This window comes from Anser anser, assembly GCF_964211835.1.
Source record: "Anser anser genome assembly, chromosome: Z".
NCBI lineage: Eukaryota > Metazoa > Chordata > Aves > Anseriformes > Anatidae > Anser > Anser anser.
The window spans coordinates 79431030-79452883 of record NC_139723.1 but is presented as its reverse complement, the minus strand read 5'-3'; the positions used below and the strand labels follow the sequence as shown (position 1 = coordinate 79452883).

Below are 21854 nucleotides of genomic sequence, written 5' to 3'. Positions count from 1 at the left end.
CCACGTTTCTTCACTGGGATGTTGGTATATTGGATTTAGGGCCAGCTGTGATTTGTAACCCAAACCAAACCCTATTCCAAGTCTATTGTTACCTGTATTAGACAAAACAGGCAGTAGAAATTCAGACACTTGGGATGTCGTAATTGAGTGGATCAATTAAGTCAATTTCTTAGGATAATTAAAACTGCTTTCCAGGAAAGATCTGCACTCTTCTCTTCTGGAGTCATTGCTGACATCTCTTTGAAGACAGCAAGTTGAGTAGAAGCAGAAGAAAGTGCTCTAACTGCAACACACCCTGATGAGTTTCCTGACGAGTGCCTCATTACACTGCCAGATTTGCTGCAGGTCTGTTAACAGCCTCCCCAGGGAGCCTGCTTTCCCCACTGGCTCCTCCAGGAGTCTCTAATTCCTCTTGGAGTAAGAAGTCAGCCTCTTTCCAGGTCTCCACAAGAGTCGCTTAGACCTGACCTCTCTGGAGATGCAGCAGCTCTGGCCCCATGCACACAGGCATCTCCAGCATCTTGGCAGCTGCTGAAAGACTCCATTCAGCTCTAATCCTCCCTTCCAGTGTGGGTTAGAGGAAGATTTCAGGCTTAAACTCCATTTCCTACCCAGGGATATGCCTTGTGTCCAGGTTTCATAGTGGCAGGTCAAACCCTCATCGTTCAGAGAACAAGAGGAGCCTGCCCTGATATTCCATCTCAGATCCAGACACGAGCAGGGAGACTGAAATACTAAGTTGTTCCCAGTCACTGGGCTTCCTCGTGCAGGGTATTCCTCCCCCTCTGTCTCACACATCCTGGACCCCAAGAAGTCTCCCAGTGGTCTCTGCAATCTGCCTGGGGGACTTGCAGCTTCTCAAACACTTTCCTTCTCAGAAGCAGGAGACCTCCCACCCTGCACCGGGCACCTCCTTTCCCTCTCCTCCCCATCCTTCCGGGCAAACAAGCAGTGCCACTTACAGTAGAACTGGGGGAGGATTTTGATGCCTTACTCAAAGCATCTTTGAACTGAGGACCTGCCTTCCAGCAAGCTGCCCCTAGCACAGTTGCTGTGCTGGACCGAGCAATCAGTGCACGTTGCAGCAAGGGAAATGCCATTCAGATACTAGGAAATAAGTTTTCACAATAGCAATGATCAAACATTGAGACAAAAGCACAAGGATGTAGGAAGTCTCCATCCCTGGGGATATCAGCGTTCAACAGGACTGGGCTCTACACAGCCTCCTCTACTGCCCAAGCTGCATCAGCTCTGGGTGGGGAACAGGACCAGAGATCTGCACAGCACCTTCTTTCCAAGGCGAACTCATGGCTCCTGTGTTCTAATACCGCTTTCTAGTACCACTCACAACGCCTCTGCAGGCAGGAGATCACTTGAGAGTCAAGCCAGTTTTTGATGAAAGGGCATCTCTGCCCCTCATCTCCACACATTCATTAATTCAGCTACTGCAAGCACAGCTAGAAAGCCCCAAAAAGGCAGAGGCTGCACATCTGCTGCCCAGATGTCACGTGGATCCCACTGCCACCCAGCTCCTTGTGTTTCACCCCAGCTTGCCAAGACGTTGGCATGACCACACGGTGGCAGAGCACTGGGCTGATGACTTTTGGATACTCGTGATCTCTGTTTACCCACTTTACTAAACTTTTCCTGCCACCACATGAGTAACCAGCCCCAGGAGAAACAAACCTGTGACCAGTATTTGGTCTCAATGGTGCATGCACGTGTTGGCCTTACAGCAGCTTCTCTGTGCAGTCAGTGCCAGTGCCTCACCAACCCCTGAGGAAAGAATTTCTTCCTAAAAATCTAAAATCTACCCTCACCTGCAACAGCAGGCACTTAATGACCTGAATTAATGACAGACAACCCCCCGTAGCTCCCCAAAGGACTATGCTTACTCTCAGCTCCTGGAGGTAGCACTGTACAGGGTCGTAATCCACCACAGGAAAGAGGACATTCACTCCCGCGCTGTTCTTCACCACGCCCCGGGAAAACGACTTCACTGGCCGGTCCACGCTCTCCAGGTGCCGAGGAATCTGTTTGGAGTTCAGGTGGATGAGGACATCGTAGAGATCCAACGGAGGGCGGAAGACAATCTGCATGGGAAGAAAAAAAATACCAAATGTAGGGCACAGGCAAGCAGGAGATATAAAAGGTTTCCCAAGTCAACGTTTGTATTCCATCCCTTTCTCCTTAAAGCAGCAAAATCAAAGCTGTAACCAGGACGTTGTCAAGAGCAAGGTGGCAGCAGCTGTGGCCATCTCCTGGTGGATAGGCTACATGCTCCCTGCACCAGAAAAGTGCACCAGGAAGGATACACCTGATTGCTGCAGCCCAAGTGTCCAGCAAGCCAAGCCCTCTGCCAAGGGAGCTGCTCCCTACCCACAGCAGACACCCAGCCTGAAGGGCTGCCTCTTCCACCCCAGTGGGTTCCTGGGTCTGCAGAGACAGCTGACTGGTGTCCCTGTGACTAAGGGACAGTCCCTAGAGAAGAGCTTTCCGGGGGGCGAGGTAGTTCCCTCCAGCTACAGTCACAGAACCTGGGAAGGAGGGAGTCAAAGGAAACCCCAGGGGACACGAGGAGCTGCAGGACAGCCCTGTCTGTCCAAGGGATTGTCCCAAAGGGCAGCAGCATCTTCCAGCGAGCAGAGGATGAGAACAGGCCCCATTAGTGGAAGAGAATCCCAGACGCAAATATTTGGGCAGGAGGGGTCTGGCACTCTGGATGCATTAAAATGGAAAACTTAAAACTGCCTGTTGTACATTTTTGTGGAGTAAGTGGCATGGGGACACAAACAGAGCCACTGGACACTGCTCAGCACAGCGCTGTCAGAATACCCACTGCTTGGGGCTGGCTTATAGCCAGGCTAGGGAACACACACGAACAACATCAGTGACCAGCATCAAATCCCAGCTCTAATCCACCCAGAGCTGCCTTTCCACCCAGACGAAGCCCGTGGCTTATTGTATCCCTGTGAGAGCACAGACATGGAGCTCACAAACCCATCTCTGCATCCACATGAGAAGAGGCACATCCCCAGGTGACCCAAATATAAAGGCAAATAAAAAAGCCCACTGGTAGACATGCGAGAAGCAACTCCAAGTTGCCTTGGCAAGTTTCCTCCCCTCCTCCCAGCTCCACATTTTGCTTACAAAAAGGCTAGCAGCTCTGGAAACGCCGTCCCAAGTTTATCCCTAAGGAAAATGAAGGACAGCTGTACAGGCCAGAGGGATAAGAAAGGATCCCGCCACAATGAACAAGAGGAACTGGGTGGGAAGGAGGACCACGGAGGTAAAGTTGAGGAGTTAGGAGGATGCTATGGACATGCAACAGCTCCTTTTGGGAGCTAGAGCCCTCCAAGCTCACCTCAAACCTACAGTTTTGATCACAGGTCCCCACTGCAACTGCAGCACACCGGGCACTTCTCACCCCTACAGCCAAGCCCTCCTCCTCCTCCTCTTCCTCCCCCCCTCATGCCAGGGCTCTGACACCCAGCCCCAAGCCCCGAGCAAAGCCCAGCCCCGGGGCAGCTCAGGCCCACCCTAGCACAGCCTAACCCCAGCCTAAGGTAAACTTGGCCAAGCTGCCACCCAAAATAAGGGTTTGGGCCTGACCAGGAGTTGCAGTGACACCTCTCCCTACCTCTGGGTTGTTTTTATTTCTCAACTCAATGGAGCCCAAGACACTTGACAAGCAGCAGGTGGCTGGGGTGAGCCTGAGCCAGGGAAGCAGCATTCCCCTGAGACTTTTTCCAAGTCCACTTCCCAGCCTCCAAGCAAACGACACCATCCGAATGGCAGCACTGCTTTGTTTCACCACACACAACTCCCCAGGTAAGGGCTGCTTGAACAAGCCTCCTGTTTTCTGCTGGCCTGGGAGCATTCACACAACAAAGCAGTGATAGCAGCAAAGAAAAAAAATCATTTTACAGCCCTGTAGTGGACGCCGCCCCACCTCAAGTAGATCTCACCGCTGTAATACGTCCAGCAAAAACACAGCAGAAGTGAAAGCCATGTCCAAAAAGTCCTTTTTTTCACTGCCTAAACAGGAAAAAAAGCCCCTCCAGAATGTGACTCTGTCATATCTAACCACTGCTTGGCTTTTCAAGTCCTGTCAGCTTCAGCTGCCTAAGTTAGGACTTGGCACGCCAGAACAAGCTCCCCTCAGAGGCCAACATACCTCCCTTCAAAGGGCAGGTAAACGTGTCTGGATCTCCCCTCATCCATTTGAGTAAAGCATGTTTTAACCTAACAAACTAAAACACAGAAAATGAAGTGGGAAAAGATGAGTATGGCCTTTCTCCTCCACTCAAACTAAAATAAAGCCTTCCTGAAGCAGCTGCTGGCATCCTACCAGAACCTTCACCATGCTGGGTTCAGTTAGACTCAAGTGCAGAAGCCGAAGTCGCGTAGAGGTGCTACTGGATGTCACTGGAAGACCAGGAATTTCTGCCTTTTTTTTTTTTTTAAATAGCAAGTTTATTTCCTTCTTCACAGGCTATGGCTGAAGCTCTGCTCACCACAGGCCAGCTCCCTTTCTTGGGGCAGGGGGCCCAGCAGCTACAGAGGATCTGCAGAGGGAGCTGAAAGGGCTGCAGCTCCCTCCATCGACAACAGCACTCGACTCCCAGAGAAGCCTGCATTATTTTACCCTGAGCAGTTTAACTAGGCATGAAGCCTGATGTTAAAAGCCTAGTGTTTGGAATAAGGAACTCTATACGCAGGGGCTGCAGCTAGGAAGGAGAAGATGGAATAAGTGTCCCTGTGCTTCCCAGGACACTCCCCTACAGCCAAGCTGGCAGGTGAAGGAGGGAGGGAGCTTTGTGGGGTTTCTCATTTGATTCACTTCACACAGACAGTTTGCAGCTCAAGAAGAGAGAGAGCAGCCTCCTGTCACAGCATGATTAAGTGATGTGGCCAGAGTGAAAGCAAGACCCAACGGTAGAGCCAGGAACTGACCCTAAGACACCCCAGCTCTCAGCCCCCTCAAAACCTTTTCCCTCAAGCCGGCCTGCTCTCATCAGGAACTGGTAACCCGACCTTGGCCAAAAGCAGGTCCCTACATACACGGGGGTTCAGGACGCCCTGCTGACATCCTACGTGGAAGAAAATAAACCCGAAGTGTCACTGTTGTGGCTGGACATGGGCTACAACATCACTAGTGGCCTCGTATTCACTATTAAATTGGAAACACTACACTGGACATGCCCACTTCCCAGCCAGGCCAAAAACCCCTTTTCTCCCCTCATTTAACATCACTCGCACAGCGCGTTTTCCATAGTACAGGGAGTGCTGCAGATAAACCCATCTTTTCAAAGACAGTGGGAGCCAGCAGGTTTGTTTCCTTCAGTAATAAATAATAATGCAAGGAACAAGAAGCTACTAGCACGGGCTTCCCCCCAAGGGGCTGCTCAGAGACACCCACCCCTGTCCTGGGAACGTGACCAAAATGGACGTTAAGATCCCATAAAGATACACAAAGGCTGCCAGAATATCACAGCTGGCCATAATGCTAATTCCAGGGAGGGAACGCAGAGGAACAACAAGAGAGTCCAAGCAAATCTGGGTGGAAAGCAGCATAAGGATGAACACAAGCCTGAAACAAACCAGCCCTGCGGCTTCCCCTCTCAATCACCAGGGGAAACATCACCACCAAGGCTGCACCCCATCCCTGACCCTTCTCAGCATCCAGCTCAGGTACAGGCTGTCTCCCCCCAGGACAGACAGACGGACAGCATCCCGAGGTCCCTGTCCCTGCTGTGCAGGAGCAGGAGGTCCCACCCATCCCAGCCGGGAGCTAAGTGGCAGGCAGCTGCAGATTCATGCTGAGGACAGCCAATAATCACCCTATCACACAACATCCTGGATCCTTTTCCAGCTGGATTTGGCCTGGCCATGACACAGAAAGGAAGAGTAGTTACCGGCTGTTCTGCCTGTTATCATCTTCCTCTTCCTCCGTCCCACAATAGGCTCCCAAAAGGAGCAGATGGCGCAGTTACGTGGCTAAGGGAGTGTGGAAAGGCTCTGTGCAGCTCATCACTAGAAAGCAGCGCATCCCTTGGATGTAAGGAATCAAGCTGTACCCCGAGGCAAGCCTCCGCTCTTCTGCCCTCATCCCTTTATGCCCTCATCTCTCCTGAGCTGTCAGGTTCAATGAAAAAGGCTCCCAGAGCGTCCCGGCACCCAAATGCCCAGCAGGGTCGTCAGAAAAAAAAAAAAAATGTGGAAGACAGCGGGATGCAGCCCTGAGCCCTGCCCGTAGCTGCCACACAAAGGTCTCCTCCTGCCACCTGCCTCCCTCGTGTCACTGCCGTCCTCCCCTGGGGAAGAGCCCAACTGCAACAGCGCCAGCAGCCGGGAGAGGAGGTAAAACAAGCGAAGCCATTCACGGTTCTTGGCCAGCACCAGCCACCCTTAAACATGGAACAGCGCTGCCAAAACTCAGCACGGCACGGCAGTGCTTCACACTTGTGCTTGACCCAGCAGCCCTTCACACGTCAGCCGCGCTCCTCTGCGGCTTCACGGGCACAAATCAAGGGCCCTGACGGTGCCAGACCCTGCGGTGACAAGTCCTGCTACCACCAGTTACACACAGACTACGCAGCGGACCCGAGAGCAGGAGAAAGGTGTCTCAGGTGTCTCAGCACCTGTGTTTTGTGGAAGAGACTGGGCACGCCAAAACCTGCGCACCAGCCCCAGTACTTCACAGCGTCACTGGTCTGGTCACAGGACAGGCTACAGAGCCACCACGGGAACTGCCCACACCACAAATGAGGCTAAAACTGCAGAAATAAGGGCAGCTGGCAGTGGGCAACACCTTCGGGGTGCTATACAGACCAAATCCCAAGAGAGAACTGTCTGTCCCATGGGCAGACAGAAACAGCGCTCCTGTTTTGTAGACAAGGACACTAATGCACCTGAAGGATGAGGAAGAAAACGCTATTTCCACACCTCAGCTTGCTCCCTACACAGAGGAGACGCAGTGACTTGGATTTCATTGCTGCTGAAGGACCACAGTCCAGGTACACAGAGGAGCTAACTTTTCCTCCCCTTCCCTCCCTAACCTTTTTCAAATGGAAGTAAAACCCCACGTTCAGACACAGTCTGAAATCTTGCTAAGTGGATTTTCCCAGGGCTCTTCCATCCCATCGCTTTCTATTGAGACTGCTTCACCCTGACAGCTCAGACCAGCTTGATTCCAATTCCTCTCCCACTGCCAAGACACCAGCAAGCTCACCCCAACCTAAACGCCATCGGAAGAAGTCCTGCAACAGTGCCTGCTGCCGAGCTCAGCTCAGGTTAAACCAGAAGGGTCAAGGCTGGGGAGAAGCAAATGATGTTTTGCAAAGCCCCAAGGCAGGCTGGGAGCCAGGATGAGCCGTTCCCCCACTGCAGGAGGTGGTGAGAGTCGGAGGATTTATTAAATTGCAACTGGGCAGGAGTTTGGGAGCTCAGGTCATGCACGCATGCCTGCGCACAGGGGCAGGACTGGAGGGGGCAGCCTCCAGCCCACATGATGGAGCGCCTCCATGTCCAGCTCCTCTCCCATCTGCTTTGCCAGAACCCCAAAACCCTCGTGTGGGGCCCCGAGGGATTACCTTCACATCCTGGCTGCCGAGCGGGTCCATGAGCTGCTCCTCCAGGGCTCGGAGAGACTCTGAGGCCAGCACGAGAAGGCGCTGCAGGATCTGGGAAGGAAAGAGAGCTTGAGGGTGAAACTCCTGGACGCAGGGGGAACCCCAGTCGCCCATGGGGCTGGCGGAGCTCCCCCCGACACCGGGAGCAGGGAAATGCCCCAGGCACCACGAGGCACGGATGGGGAGCCCCAGCTCACCTGCGCCGAGGGTCGCTCTCGGGTCCACACCGAGCTCCACTGGTCTTTGGGGGTGGCGATGAACATGACGGGGAGGCGAGAGCGAGCGGCCATGAACTTGTTCTTGATCTCTGTGCACTCGGCATCTGCAGAGGGCAGGCAGCTGGGCGAGATGCTCTGCTGCACCCGCAGCCCTCCACCAGCCTCCTTGCCCACGTATCACAGTCCAGAAAAAAGTGGTGCAATACGCTTTTAACCCTTCCTGCCCCCTGACCCCAACTCCAGACCTCAGTGCCCTGCAGACCTTGCAAAACAAGCTGAGAGGGATGTGCTGCTGACCGTGGGGAGTGCGTAGAAGCATGAGGGGAAAATTACAGCCATTCACCTAGAGACAGGAGGCCACTGGAGAGAGGAACTCTCCAGGTCACCTTTCCTCCCCCACAGCCATACTACCAGATAGATCTGTCATACAAACAAGCTCCCACGTTTTTTAATTATCTATGAGTTTTCAATGAGCCTTCTATTCCTTGCAAGCCCAGCCCGGGTACTTCGCAACACGTTTTAAACGGGGGGCAGGATATTTGCTCTTTTTTCTCATCTGCTAAACAGGAAGGGTGCCGATACCCCACTGCTTGCATCTCCCCAGCTCTCAGCACGCTGCTGGCCAGAGGCTGTGGGACACACAATCCCTCCACATATAAAACCAGGGTGTGCTATGAGGGTGGCTGCAGCCCAGGAAGGTTTAGAGGTGGCGAGCCCAGCAGCACAGCTGCCTTTTGTCCCTTCCCCTCCATTTGTCCCTTCCCACCACGCCTCGGCCCTGCTCTGCTGCCACACAGAGCCGGATGATCCTGGGGCTGAGCCCCAGCAGTGGTTCTGCAGGGAAAGCAGCGGGTGGCTCTCACCAAGCCCTCAAGGGCAGAGGACAGACCTCTGCAGCAGGGAAACAAGCACCAGCAAACACTGCCAGTAGCTGGGAGAGAAGCAAGGGGAGCATCAGCTCTGCACTTGCTCTGATCTTGTGCTTCCCTCTGCATCTGCCAATGAGGAATTCTGGAGACAGGATGCAGGGTTGGTTGGACCTTGGCTCTGAACTCATCCAGGCGCTCTCATGTGGGCCCAGACACAGCTCAAGTTGCAATCGCTGGGACTAACAAGGGCTGGGAGCTCACGTTATAAGCTAATGAGAGAGTTTGCACCTGAAGAGTCTTCTGCTTTCTTTGTTAAGTGGAAAAAACAGCTCTTTGGCCAAAAGCACTTCCCGTTTTGTTCATTAGAAAAAGCTGGAGTGCAGAAAAATAACAGCTTCCAAAACCCATTCTCCCAAAAAGGAGAAAGTTGGGGGAGTGCTGAAACCCACGGAAACAGCTGCTCCCTCCATAAGCCTGCCCACACTCCCAAGCAGCTTTTCCTTCTCTTATAAATCAGCTTTAAACACTAACTGTTGCTCTCCCACCCACCCTGGCACCCCAACAAAGCTAAGACAATCCCGTGGTCTCTTATGGCTCCCAGGAAGAGACAGCTGGTACCTAAAAGGTGATCAACAGACCAAATAATAAGAGTGTAGGTCCACTTGGCCAAAATATTCCTTTGGAAACCAGAGACATTTACCAGGAAATCCTCAAAGCTCAAAAGGTAACAAACAGTAGAGGACTGCAGCCCCTTTTCCCTGCAGGTCTCACAGCTGGGAACCAGCAGATAGTCCCTGTGATGCAGGCTGCTCAGTGGCGCTCTCAAAGCCACAGCCAAACTCCAAAGCCAGGTTAAACACAGCAGAAGAGGAAATGAGTAGAAAATCTACGTGTTCCACGCAGAAGCCTGGGAGTCCCCACGTATCCAAAAACCCCAGAGCCAGGGGCTGACCAAAGGAGGGCTCAAGACCCTCACACCACAGCTCGCCCACAGCCCTGGCACACGTGCTGCCTGCTCACCTGTGAGGCCGGCATTCAGGTTGACGATGAGAGGGTTGTTGTTCCAGTCAAAGGTCACCAGCAGGCTGAGGAAGCGCAGGAACCCCACCTGGGGAGAGCTGCAGACAAGACAAAACAGTTCAACACCAGCATTTGCTCCCCCGGCCTGGCACCTCGGCAGGAACAGGGTTTGGGAGTGACTTAGCAATGCCCAGGCCACACACACAGCCCAGGAAGGGATGCTCAAGGCGAGAGCATGAGGTGCTTCCCCTGCTCCATGGCCCTGAGGAGAGTCTTCCCCCCCTTGTTCCTCCCCCTCCACGCTAAAGAAACCAGCAGAAATTGAGACACTGTCCCTGCATCTCCCAAAACACGGACAGGTGGGAACGGAGCAAGGGTGATCCAGAGACAGGGCTGCTCCCATCTCCAGGGCAGCTCTGAACGACGCTGGCCAAGCTCGCACTGTGCCTGCCTTGCTGCAGCACAACGTTGCTCGCCAAGTGAGACATCTGGGAAGATAGGGCTCTTGCTAGCAGGCTATTTTAGGAGACAAGAAAGCTTTCCAGGCATCAGGCAGTTACTCCTCCTGTTTTGGAGAAGGAAGCCGGATCCCGAGTGCAGGTTAGCGTAACCTTTTGGCTCCACACGGAGCACAAAGACAGCCTTTAACTTCATTTCACTCCCTCCGAGCTGTATCCAGCCCACCTGCCAGAGGCCAGCAAGCAATTGACCCCCAGGGATTATTTACCAACACACTGCTCCGTTCAGCTTTCAGTAGCTGACCTTCTGCCCTTCCCTCGGGAGATCCTTCCAGGACAAACACAAGCTGCAGCCACCAGCACTGCTGTAATTTCCCTCCCGGGGAACCCAGGAGGGCCAGCGTGCTGGCAGCCACCACACAGCCCTCACCCCAATTCTCTCACCGTCACCCCTGGGATAAAGAGCCCCGCCAATCCTCAAGAAAAAAGAAACACAGCAGCTGTACCACCAGCACCCAGAGGCCACCCCACGCCTCCTCCATCCCAGGTAAAGAAACAGGCTCCAAGTCCCCACCAGGCCAGCTCGTGCTCCTCATCCTCACCTGGGCGGCATGAAGGGGGCTGGGTGGAGGAAGAGAGACGCCACGAGAAGGTCCACACACTCCTCAGAGATGCTGTCACTCAGGAGCTGGGCGCTGACCCAGCGCTTGGCCAGCCGGCAGGAGCTGCCGAAGACGGAGTGCTGCTGCTGGAGCCTGCAAGAAGGCAGACAAATATCTGTGAGCGTTCAACAGACACACCCCAGGACCCAAACCAGCCTTTTTGCATTCAGCGGGAGAGAAGAGAAGGATAAACACCTGCTAGAAACACATGTCTAGCGCCACAAGCACAGAGCACTCTGTGGGTGTTGAGATTTTAGAGGGAACAACGTGGAAATCCTGCTACACGTTCCCCTCTAATCATACTGCTCTTTGGTGTTTGTCTCCCCATGTTGGTGACCTTTGATGTGACAACAGGGACAGCCAGCTCTCCCCTCTCCTCCCTCACCAGCCCACAAGGCGGGCTGAAAAACTACTTCCCGCAGCAAGCTCCTCACCACCCTCTGTCATCGAAGGGCGTCTCCACACAGGCTCCTGGCCCCATTCTGTCTGTCCCATGCCCTCTCTGCCTCACATACCCGTGCAGGGAGCTGGTTAGATAGGGCCGATGCAACGTCTCCAGCTCCAGCTGCTGAGACTCCTCCGTGTCCTGGTACTTCAGCATCCCTTCCGGGGTGACCACTTCCTTCAAGATCAGGGGCTCTCGGTGGTAGGCAACTTGGAGACGGAAAACATAGCCATCCTGAGACAGGGGTGGAAGCACAAGTCAGGCTTGGCAGCGATACAACCAGGCTGCTGTGCCCCAGGAACACAACAGCTGCAGCCCAGCGTTAGTGCAGTCTTCCCATTCTCCTTGCTGGGCCTTGCACCCAAATCCTGGTTGCGATCACCTCCATAACCCCCCGCACGTCCCCCAGTACCACGTCACCCTCAGCCTGCAGCTATGAAGGAAGCCCCCACACCCCCCTACCTTGTACACGTCCGTGTGGGTGACCGCGGGCCTGCAGATCAGCTGGTGCTGCTGCTGGAGGAGCTCGGCCAGCTGGAGGTGGAAAGCTGTCTTGATGCGCTTGATGGCTTCCTTGTCCTGTGGCCAGCGGCCGCTGCCTTCCATGTGGCAGATGACTGGATACAAAGGGACAACAGGAGGCCAGTGAGCCCCACGCAGGGACGGGGTGCTCGCTGGGGGTGGCTGGGACTAGAGGTTATGGCAGGGGAGCAGGAGGAGCTGGAGCTCTGGTCCCACGTACAGGACACAAACGCAGCCGTGACGGAGTCAGCATTGTTGCTTCCCTCCGCTTCTCCTCCCCAAATCATCTCCTGCTCACATCTCTCCCCACTTACTTTTCAGAGGGGCAATGTAGGCTGGGCAGGGCTTCTCCTCCGAAGGAAGCAGCAAGCGTTTGGTCCTGATTTGGTTATGGAAGGAATAAATCGGCTTCATGGGAATAGGAGGGAAGACCTGCGAGAGAGCAGCCACCGGGTCGCTGAGAACAGGGAGCAGAAACCCCGTGGCTCTGCACACCCCGGCCCCCAGACCTCCTGCCCCCAACACAAAATGCTTAGCAACTTGCGTGCTCAGCCCTAGGGGTGGGACAGCAGAGAGGAGACACTGCACCACCCCGAGGGCTCTCAGTGGCTACAAAAGAACAACTAGTTCTCTGTCCCTCTTCACCCCAAACCCCAACAGGGCCAGAGACTCCCCCAGACCCCATACAAACCACCCCCACGTGGGCCGTGCCCAGGGACACTCACGTCAGTGTACCGGAGGGCCGGGTGGACGCCCTGCACGGCCGTCACCGTCAGCGGCAGCCCCTCCAGGTTCCACAGCTTGCGGCTCAGGTCATCGTAGGAGCAGATGATGCTGACCATGGCCTCCTCGCCTGTCCCCGATTCCTGCGGACACACGGAGAGCACCTCTGCAGTTGCCTCTCCCACTTCTGCAGCACAGACGCCTGCCCTGCCTCACTTGCAGCTAGCACTGAGGCCAAGGAGCTGGGACTTTTGTCCCAGAGAGCAGCACCTGGCACAGGCGTTCAGCAAGACAAAAAGGTAAATGAGAGAGGGAAGATGAGAGAAAATCTGTCTGCAGCTCCCCAGCAGTTGCAGACATCCTAGATGCATTTCAAGAGAGAAGGGAAATGATTTCCTGTTGCTGCCTTAGCGTCTTGCACAAGAGCTCTGCTGCCAACTTTCTGCCTAGAAAGGGAGAAGCCAGGAGTGATTTGGGGGTAAAGAGGTCACATATTGGCAAGAGCTCTGCTGCTGCCTCTCATCTGGTTATTGCAACGTCAGCAGAGGCAGCAATTAACAAAAAGCTGCTCTGACTACACCCTTAGCCAAGGCAGAGCTGCGAAGCATGGCAAAAGCAAGGACAGAAAATATCCAGAGCATCTCAGGAACCCTGGGGAGCACATTTAAGAAGCACTGAAAGAAGAACTGCTGCTGCCCTTGCAGCTTCCACCGCCCTGAAGCACAGGAGAAGAGCTTGAAATGAGAAAAAAACATCACTGATGCTGAACAGCTCAGTTCAGACGCATATGAACCAAGTTGCATGCATTTGGCCTGCCCAGGCTTTACGGCAGAGCAGCAGCACCCTCTGCAGGGCACACCGCAAGTGACAAACCCTTGTCCAGGGGAGGCTGCCTATCCCTAGAGCTAGCTGCACCATCCATCTCCCCTCATCCACCACATCCCTCGACCACCCCAGGCTCCCCGAGCTGCCTGCTCATGAGCAGCTTGAAGAGCAGAGATGCCCCTACGCACAGCCCTGCACGCAAGAGCAGATTTCTACTTCATTCTGCAAGGACTGGTTACAATCAGACTCCTAAAAGGCCCTACGGATCTGGAAAGTGCATCCTCTCGCCACTGGATTTATCACCCCTGCTCATCCCAGGCTAACCTGCAGGGACATGGTGCAGAGATTTTGCTGCCTCACAAGCTGTACAAACTAGCATTTTGTCCAAAATCTGACAAGTGGCTCTGCCCAGACTGCAGCTGGGGCTAATTTCACGTGGCCAAGCTGGACTTTGGAATGGCCCCCATACAAGAGGGCCAAAAGAGTCTATCTGTTGCCCTTAACTCTTAAGAAGCAGAAAGAAGACTTTCCTCCTCCATTTAACAACCAGATAAAAGTCCCTGGTTTTACCAAATACCAGCAAAGTGGTGCCAAAGTGCCCACAGCTCATCTCCAGGCTTTAAGCTTCCACAAGCTGGAGAGAAGTACAGGCGGAGACTTTTCCCAGCCTACCAGACCCATCTTCTTTTGTCTCAAAGTGACATTCTTTGTTTCAGGTGCACAATTAACTGCAGCACTAGGGAGCACTAGGTGTGCATGATCAGAACTTTGCACCAGGACAGGAAAGATCTTTCTCCTGGGTTTCCCAGGTGGATCTGCAAGATGAAGGCACAGAAGAGCCTGGCCAGCGCCCTGAAGGATGCAGGAGGTGAAAAGGTGCAGCCAGAGCACAGCAGGACCACGATGTATCCTTAGATGATGTGGACATAGTGCACACAAGCAGAGAGGAAGCCAGAGGGATGCTTGCAGGGGAGAAAGAGGTGTGGAAGCTCGCCAGAGCAAGAGCACTTCAGCAGCTGTGCTTTGTGTTAGCAGGAAGGACTCCGCAGATGGACACACTGCCTGTCTGAGCACCTGAGGACGGGCATTTTCCTTACACTCACTGCCATCTCCTGGGGAGCACCCAGGTGCCTCAGGTCCATGCAGCAGAGACGACCTCCCTACAGCTCTTCCCACACCTCCCTTCCCTGAGAGAAGGAGGAAACGCTCCCCGCATTTGGGGAGCAACTGTACCTCTTTCCCACTCTTGATCACGGAGTCCAGCAGCGCTCCTGTGTAGCAGATGGACGACTCAGGAATATCGGCATGCCTATATGAAGGGAGACAACAGAGCATTGGAGCTGGGGCACCTCACCCCACCCACCCTGACACTGCTGGCTGTGCCCACAGGCAAGGGTCAGTCCAATCCCTCCACACAGAAAGGCCTGAAGAGACCTGTACCTTTGTGTTCCTCCTGTGCCCAAATTATCGACTCAAAGCAGCACAGCAACATGTGCAGCCTCACAGGATTCAAAGCTAATGCTGCCAACACAGCCTTTCCTTGCAAAACCCCTCCTTGAGTCAGAATAAGAGGCCCAGGCAATCCTTTTTTTTTTTCCCCCCCAATGCAAGAGGGTCTCATTTTTAGCAGGTCTGAAATTCTACTGCAAGTGCTCTTGGGAGACACAACTTTGTTAACTACCACAAGGTGTCAGGCAATTTCAAGAAATGTCCTGGCAGGAGAAGCCATTGAGATCTTACAGCTCTGACAGCAACAAACATTCAGAGGGATGCTGGGACACGAAGGCAGGACGTCACTGCCTCCTTGCATCTTCTCCTAGGAAGCAGCCAGCAGTGTCCAGACCACAACGCTGAAATGACTTCTACATTTCACTGAGCTCAAGTGACCCGCAGCTTCCCCCAAAGCACACGTCTGATGACAGGATTACCACAGACGTGGCAGAGAACAGGGAGAACAGCAGCGGCCCCCCACACAGCCACACGTCGCCCAGCCCCTGCTGCTGCTCGGTGCTACTTACAGCTTCAGCAGGTGCCTGACAATCTGCTCAGGGATGAGGCGTTTTTGACAGACAGTGCTGGCCTCCCACACCACTGCCTCGCATATGGTGCCATCCTGGAACCGCCGCAGCTCAGACTTCTCCCCCCAGAAGTTCCGGAACTCCACGGCCTGAAGGGAGACATTGGCCAAGACAGGCCGTGGGCATGGGCCACCATGGGGACTGGCCAAAGCGGTCCCATGTCTGCCAGCACCACCTGCAGCCACAGCAGGGCGCCAGGTCTGCTCCACTCCTCGGTTCCCTTAACCAAATGGAAGCCCCAGGATGAGTGGAACAACAAGCTCGGGTCTCCCACTGCTTCTTCCACATCCCAGTCCCTTCCCACTCATCCCTGCTTGGCCATCACCCTTCCCAGACCAAGGGGCATCCCGGGAGCCAGGATGTCACGTTACCAACATCTCACAGCCAGCACCAGCAGCTCAGCAGTCCCCTCATCCTTGACCCGTAACGGTTTGTCCATAGCAGGCACCCAGCATCACGCATGGCATCCCCAAAACCACCAGTGTCCCCCACCCACTGCCACCCCACACAAGGAGAACTCCCCTCACCTCAGGGCGATCAGCTTGCGGTCCCTTCTCCAGCGTGCTGGCAGCAAACTCAGGAACAAACAGGAGCCCAAACGTCAGGGGCCCGACATCCTTGTGCTTTGGGGGTTCAGCATCAATTGGCCACTGAGAGGAAACACGAAATATGAAGCACGTGGAGAGATGACATTGCTGGAGCAGCGTCTGCCGAGACAGATAAGCCTCCTGCCACACAGGACACGCTCTCAGATGCCCAGATGGGCACAGACAAGGAAAGTCTTAACAGGTCTCCTGGTGAGAAAGCCGTTTGCCTTCACCTTGCCCTACTGCTGGGCTACAACTTCTGCCTAGACCAAGTGTCCCAGGCTGCACCTCGTGCCCCAGTCAAGGGCCTCAGGTCCTACCTTCCCACACAAAGGGGACAGGCCCACCTCCTCCCCTGCCAGTACAAATCCTCTCCCTGCACCCAGCAGTGCCACGAGGGATGTACAAGACCCCACAAGCAGCAGAAGATGCAGCGTCACTGCCCACTGTGTTACCTCAGGGGTCTGAGGCAAGGAGTGTGCCACGAGCAGCGCTCTTCCAGCCAGCCCACGGGCCAGCAGCGAGACGATGAAGGGAAGGGCTGCGGCCACGTAGTTCCCACCGCGATCCATCAGCTCGTTCAGCAGCTCCATCTTCTTGCAGGCACTTTGCAGCTTGGAGACGTGCTTCAGGCTACAGGAGGAGAAAAGCCAGTCACCCACCTCTGCCTCCTCCACCAAATCCCTTCTGCAAGAGAGATGCTAGAGGATGGGTAAAGTGAAGGAGCAGGGGGTCCCTGCACAGGGTGGGGGCTACAAGAAGAAGCACTGCACTTCGGCATCTCAGGCCAAAGCATTGCCGCCCTCTTCCTGGGAAGCTATCTAGGCAATAGCAGTGGAAAGAACAAAACGGAAGAGGCACCAACATCTATCCCAGAGCTAGCAGGGACAACTCCCACTAGACAGGTCCAAATCCACCCTGGTCAGAAACCACAAGCAGCCCACTCCTCCCTGAAGAGGCTCCCTCAGCACCACCCCACCAGCACGAGGAGACTCACTGGAAGACGTGGTCAAAGGTCCTGAGCATGGGCTTCGGGGTCATGAGCAGCGCCTGGAAGCCATCCACCATCCTGTCATCCAGAATTTCCATGGAGCGCTTGGCTTCCAGCTGGACCTGAGCGAGGAGACAATGCAGGAGCATGAACAGGAGGGGAGGAGGAAAGCAAATCCCTCCAACCGCGGTCACCAGTGCCCCCCCCAATAAACCACAGCCGCCCCAGCTCTGTGGTCCCCAGCAGACCCCGAGGCTAGACGGCCTCCATCCTCATCTGCTGGTCACCTGGCTGCACACTATGCTGCTGGCTAGACACCCGTCCTCGATGTCCCTGCCATCAAAGTGGGTTTTTCTGCTCCAAAACATTTTTTTTTCCAGCTGAGCAGCTGTTTGGCTTCACCTGAAGGTGCCCACACATGGGTAAAGAACTTCCCTCCACATTTGAAGTGCAACAGGTAAGGCAGCAGTAAATCCAAATCTTAAAATTCACTCCTAAGCTTCAGAGCCGAGGTGTTAAAAGCCTAAAATGCAGAACCGAACCTCCTCCCCACATCCAACAGCCTTCTCTGAGACACCCAACCACTCTGCGTGCCTCAGCTCTCTCCTAAGGCAGCATCTTAGGATGCCCTGACAACCTGCCGGTACCTGGTGGTATTTGCTAGCAGTCATATCCGCGCAGAGGTTCACCAGCCCGGAAGGATCCACAAAGACCACTTCAAACGCCTGGTGGAAGTCAGCCAGGGCAGGCTGGAAGAGCAGAGACAGCCCTCAGAGCCACAGCACAGACACCAGAGCACCAACCACCACCTCGCTGCCATCCCACAGCCCCACACAGCCCAGCATGTCCCTGCCCAGCGGTGCCGGCAGCACAGCCAGGTGCTCACCAGGGAGGCGTCTGCGTCCTTCGCGAGGCTGATCCCCGTCACGCTCAGGTCAGTGGTGGCTGTGGGCAAACAGGCAAACAAGTCATGCTGCCACCTGTGTCTCCCTCACTCACTCACATCCCCTCCTGTCCATCCCGCCCACAGGGGCCCAGCAACAGAGGGACAAGAGCCATAACCCTCCTTTTCCTCCACTGTTCAGGCTTCGTGCAGAGACTCTGCTGACACCGGGCTCCCCCTGCCCAGAGAGGCCCCTGGAAACTCACCCAGGAACTGCAGGACGTTTCTCAGCACCTGGTACCCGCTCATCACCCTGACGATCTTGCGCTTCATCAGCAGGTACGCAACCAGCATGGAGACCAAGAAGCCACTGAAGCACCCCAAGCCCTGTGGAAACAAGCGGCCGAGTCAACAAGAGCTCGGTGAGGCACCACAAGCCAAGCACACCACCCCATGGGGACGAACCATCCCCCTTCCACACCGAGGAAGGGAGAAGAGGCCAAGGGGACGGTGACCACACGAACAGAGCCCAGCCCGGCCCTCACCTTGCTGAGCTGCCTCTGGTTCAGCCACACTTTGAGAAGGGCGACGCCGTCCTTCATGCCCGGGAAGTCGGTGGAGGTGGTGGACAAGAAGTGCAGGTGGGACAGCAGCACCGTGTCGCAGAGGATGGAGTTGTTGTAGTGTGGGGTGGGCGGCTCAGGGGCTCCTGTGCGAGGAGAGGGTAACATGTTGGATCCAACCACAAACCTCCCACTCGCAGAAAAGGGCTGCAACAAGCAGCCTGGTGTCCCCCCAGCCCAATCCCTACCTTCTTTGGGGCTGCTCTGCTCCATGAACCAGGCTGTCCGGACGTTGTTCTTGCTAGGATGGAAGCGGCTCGGCTTGAAGAAACCCAGGGCAGGACAGGCGTGAAGTCGGACAGTAACCAGCTTCTCGTCCTTGCCTGTAAGCACCAAAGGGCGAAGAAGATAACGGGGAGCAGGGGTGAGGAGACTGGACAGGGATGACAGTGCCAGACAGAGACGTTTCTGTAGGGTCTGCTTTGCTCCCTGAGGTTGGGCAAGCCAGCAAGGCTGGGGAGCCCAGCCAAGCTGCAGAAGAGGCTCAGGAACCATAGGAAGGGAAGAGACCTTGAGGATGAGTGAGGGATGAGAGGAGGTAGAACTGGGAGCAAAGCTGAAAAAATGTATCACCAACTGCAAGGATCCCTCTGCTGGAGGATGGGGCAAGCTCTACCTTGGGGCCTGAGGAGCAGGATGGGCTTGAGGTGGTTGCTGTTCATGTAGGCAAACTTCACGCTGCCAAAGAGCCTCTCCTTGGACAAGTGGTGGGCAATGTGGGCCAGGTACAGAGCTCTCTTGCGGTGGTAGCGCTGGTTCAGGTTGTCTTTGTCCTGGAAGACTTCCTGCAAGGAGAGGGAAAGGGGAATCTCAGCTCTCCTGCAGGCAGAGCCTGGTTAAACCCAAGGCACCACACCCACAGCTCCCCCCATCTCCAACACACAGCTACGGCCCGAGAGAGCTCCTGGTCTGTGAGGAACGCTGCCTTGTTGCTGGTTCATCAGGCTGCAGGATCACAGAGCGGGGCTGTGCAGCCCAACAGGGCTTTGCATCTTCCCAAAGCCCATCAGAGCCACGCTGGACAGCAAGAGGCCAGTAACAGCCTGCAAACATGAGGCTCCCTCTAACACAGACTTCGCAGTAGGGGCAGAAGTGCAATGGCACTCAAAGCCAGATCACGTCCTACTTCCCCGAGAACATAGAAGAGGTTCAGCCCTGGCAGAGGGCACGAAGATCATCACGAGGAGCTAAAACCAAAGCCACTGAAACTCTGAACAGCATAAGCACCAAAGCCTCACCCCCCAGCTCCTCACAGAAGCTGCCACGTTGCGTGTCCGTCTCAGGAATCGCGAGAGGGGCAGGACCACGGGGGACAGGAGGAGATGGCGCTCAGCTCAGGCGCAGCCAGACTCACCCGTGGCATGGTGACGGCCACATCCACGTTGATCTCGGGCTTAATGCAGGTGCCCAGCAGGTAGCTGCCCACCACGCTCAGCTGGGCCGGGGGCAGGAAGCGGAACTTGCCCTTCACGTCGAAAGGCACCTGCAGGAACGGCACCTTCACGTCCCCGGGGAGCCACGTCTGGTCGGTGAGCTGGGGAGGGGCAGGAGAAATAAAGGCTCTAAGCATGACCAAGAGCAGGTGGGCAGAGAGCAAGACCCCTCCTCCCACGCAGCGCTGCCCTGAGCTGGCAGGCACCCGCACACAGAACTTGAAGACCCCTCCAACATATAGCAAGGCAGTATTTTTTCTGTCCCTAAGGGAGGTTCCCATGGGGAAGTGGCTCTGTCATCAGCAGAGCCTGCTCCACACAGGGGCCTCGCTGCCTCCTCCAGCCCCCTGGGACCTACGTCGCTTTCCGAGGTCTCCGGGATGGCGCTCAGCAGGCCGTTAATTTCGTGGAGAAAGGCATCGATCTTCTTCTTCTTCGTCTCCTTCAGTGTAACCTCCTTTAGAAGTTCTTCGATCTGCAGGGGAAAGGGGACCATGAAAAGCAGCTGTAACGCTAGAACTGCACCACTGATGGCAACAGGGTAAAGAAGGCAGCAAGTTGAGCTGGGCAACGCCTGGGTCTCTCCAAAAACTTATCTCAGAGCTGGGAGAATAGTCAGCCCACAGGCAGGAGCTCCTGCCCTCTCCTGTAAAGTGCTAGATGGAAATCAGCTCCATTCCCCTGACTTCTGTGTGAGGTCCAGCCACAAAAAAAATGGTACGACAGTCATGGGCTTTGTTCTCAGAAAGGTTTTTGCATGACAAAGTGCCAGCTCCTGCAGGTTTACATCGTGAGCGAGGTCCTACAGATCCTGCTACCAAAGCTAGGAAGCGGCCAGGAAATCACGGCTGCTCCTGAGAAAACCCACAGACGTGAAGACCACCAGGCGCTCTTTAGCTAGCACCCCCTCCTAACACAGGCTGCTTGTTTCCCTAGAACACAAAAAACCCTCCCGTCCCATTCAAAAGACTTGCAGCAGACAGGTGCACGCGGCGATGTTACTCCCTGACCCTGACAAGCAATAAATCACCACATGGCAAAACGCAGCACTCACACTCCCAACACGCTACAACCGCCTGCTAGAAACGTTCAATTTTAAAGCAGTAAATGAAGCAAAAAGCCCGCGGTGGGGTGGCAACAAGAACTGCGGCCGAGATCGCAAGAACACACTGTAAGTCTCAGGAAGCCTGGGCTTTGTCCGTGCCCCATGCCCGCTGTCCCCCAGCCCAGCTCCTGCGGGGGACACGCCAGGAGGGCTCCGCAGCCTGCTCACGGCCTGGCGCTGCCCCCAGAATCCCCCCGGGCCCTAAGGAGAGGCAGATCTCACCTGCAGGCGCAGCAGGCTGGAGTGGAAGAGATCCTCCGTCTCCTTGAGGCGGTTCAGCTCCTCGCTGCTCGGCGGCTCGTACAGCTCGGCCCTGCTCAGCCTCCCTGACGGGACCGCGGCCGGGGCCGGCCTCTTCCTACCCCGGGCCGCGCCTCGCCCGGGGGGCTGCGAGCTCTGCTCCGCCTCCGCCGCTTCTGCCGGCTCCTTGAAGCCCTGCGGGGAGAACACAGCATGGCCGCGGGGCTCGGGGCGCCGAGCACGGCCCCGCCGGGCGCCTCCAGCTCCCTCAGGCCCCCCCCGTGCCGCCCCCGGCCCCCTCACCGCCATCATGGCCGCCGCCTCCTCCTCCCCACAGCCCCGCGTGGCGCAGCCCACCCCGCTAGCGCCCGCCCGCCCGCCCGCCCATTGGTCCGCGCGCTCCGTTTCGGGCTTCTGATTGGCTAACTCCTCCTCCCGTCCCGCCCCCGGGGAGGTTTGTGTGAGAGGGAGGGGGGGGTTCGTCGTCGCTTTGCGGCGGGTCGTGCTCGGGGGGGGGCGGTGCGGCGGTTGGGAGCGC

The 21854-nt window shown here is 55.7% G+C and overlaps 1 protein-coding gene across 1 annotated transcript in view; it reads right to left on the bottom strand.

The window, feature by feature from the left end:
• NOL6 (nucleolar protein 6) overlaps positions 1-21672 on the bottom strand; it is a 29556-nt gene extending 7884 nt beyond the window's left edge. Inside the window, exons 1-24 of the mRNA XM_083817664.1 lie at positions 21620-21672; positions 21299-21511; positions 20330-20446; positions 19893-20072; positions 19155-19323; positions 18727-18861; positions 18461-18624; positions 18182-18302; positions 17919-17977; positions 17680-17781; positions 17039-17154; positions 16497-16674; positions 15982-16104; positions 15395-15543; positions 14610-14685; positions 12554-12694; positions 12143-12260; positions 11769-11923; positions 11377-11540; positions 10802-10954; positions 9742-9839; positions 7832-7956; positions 7596-7685; positions 1896-2093 (exon numbers count right to left, since the gene is read on the bottom strand). Coding sequence (XP_083673790.1) covers positions 1896-2093; positions 7596-7685; positions 7832-7956; positions 9742-9839; positions 10802-10954; positions 11377-11540; positions 11769-11923; positions 12143-12260; positions 12554-12694; positions 14610-14685; positions 15395-15543; positions 15982-16104; positions 16497-16674; positions 17039-17154; positions 17680-17781; positions 17919-17977; positions 18182-18302; positions 18461-18624; positions 18727-18861; positions 19155-19323; positions 19893-20072; positions 20330-20446; positions 21299-21511; positions 21620-21628 — 3153 coding nt within the window. The 5' untranslated portion in view covers positions 21629-21672. The remainder of the gene's footprint in view (positions 1-1895; positions 2094-7595; positions 7686-7831; positions 7957-9741; positions 9840-10801; positions 10955-11376; positions 11541-11768; positions 11924-12142; positions 12261-12553; positions 12695-14609; positions 14686-15394; positions 15544-15981; positions 16105-16496; positions 16675-17038; positions 17155-17679; positions 17782-17918; positions 17978-18181; positions 18303-18460; positions 18625-18726; positions 18862-19154; positions 19324-19892; positions 20073-20329; positions 20447-21298; positions 21512-21619) is intronic.
• Positions 21673-21854: the final 182 nt, after the last annotated feature.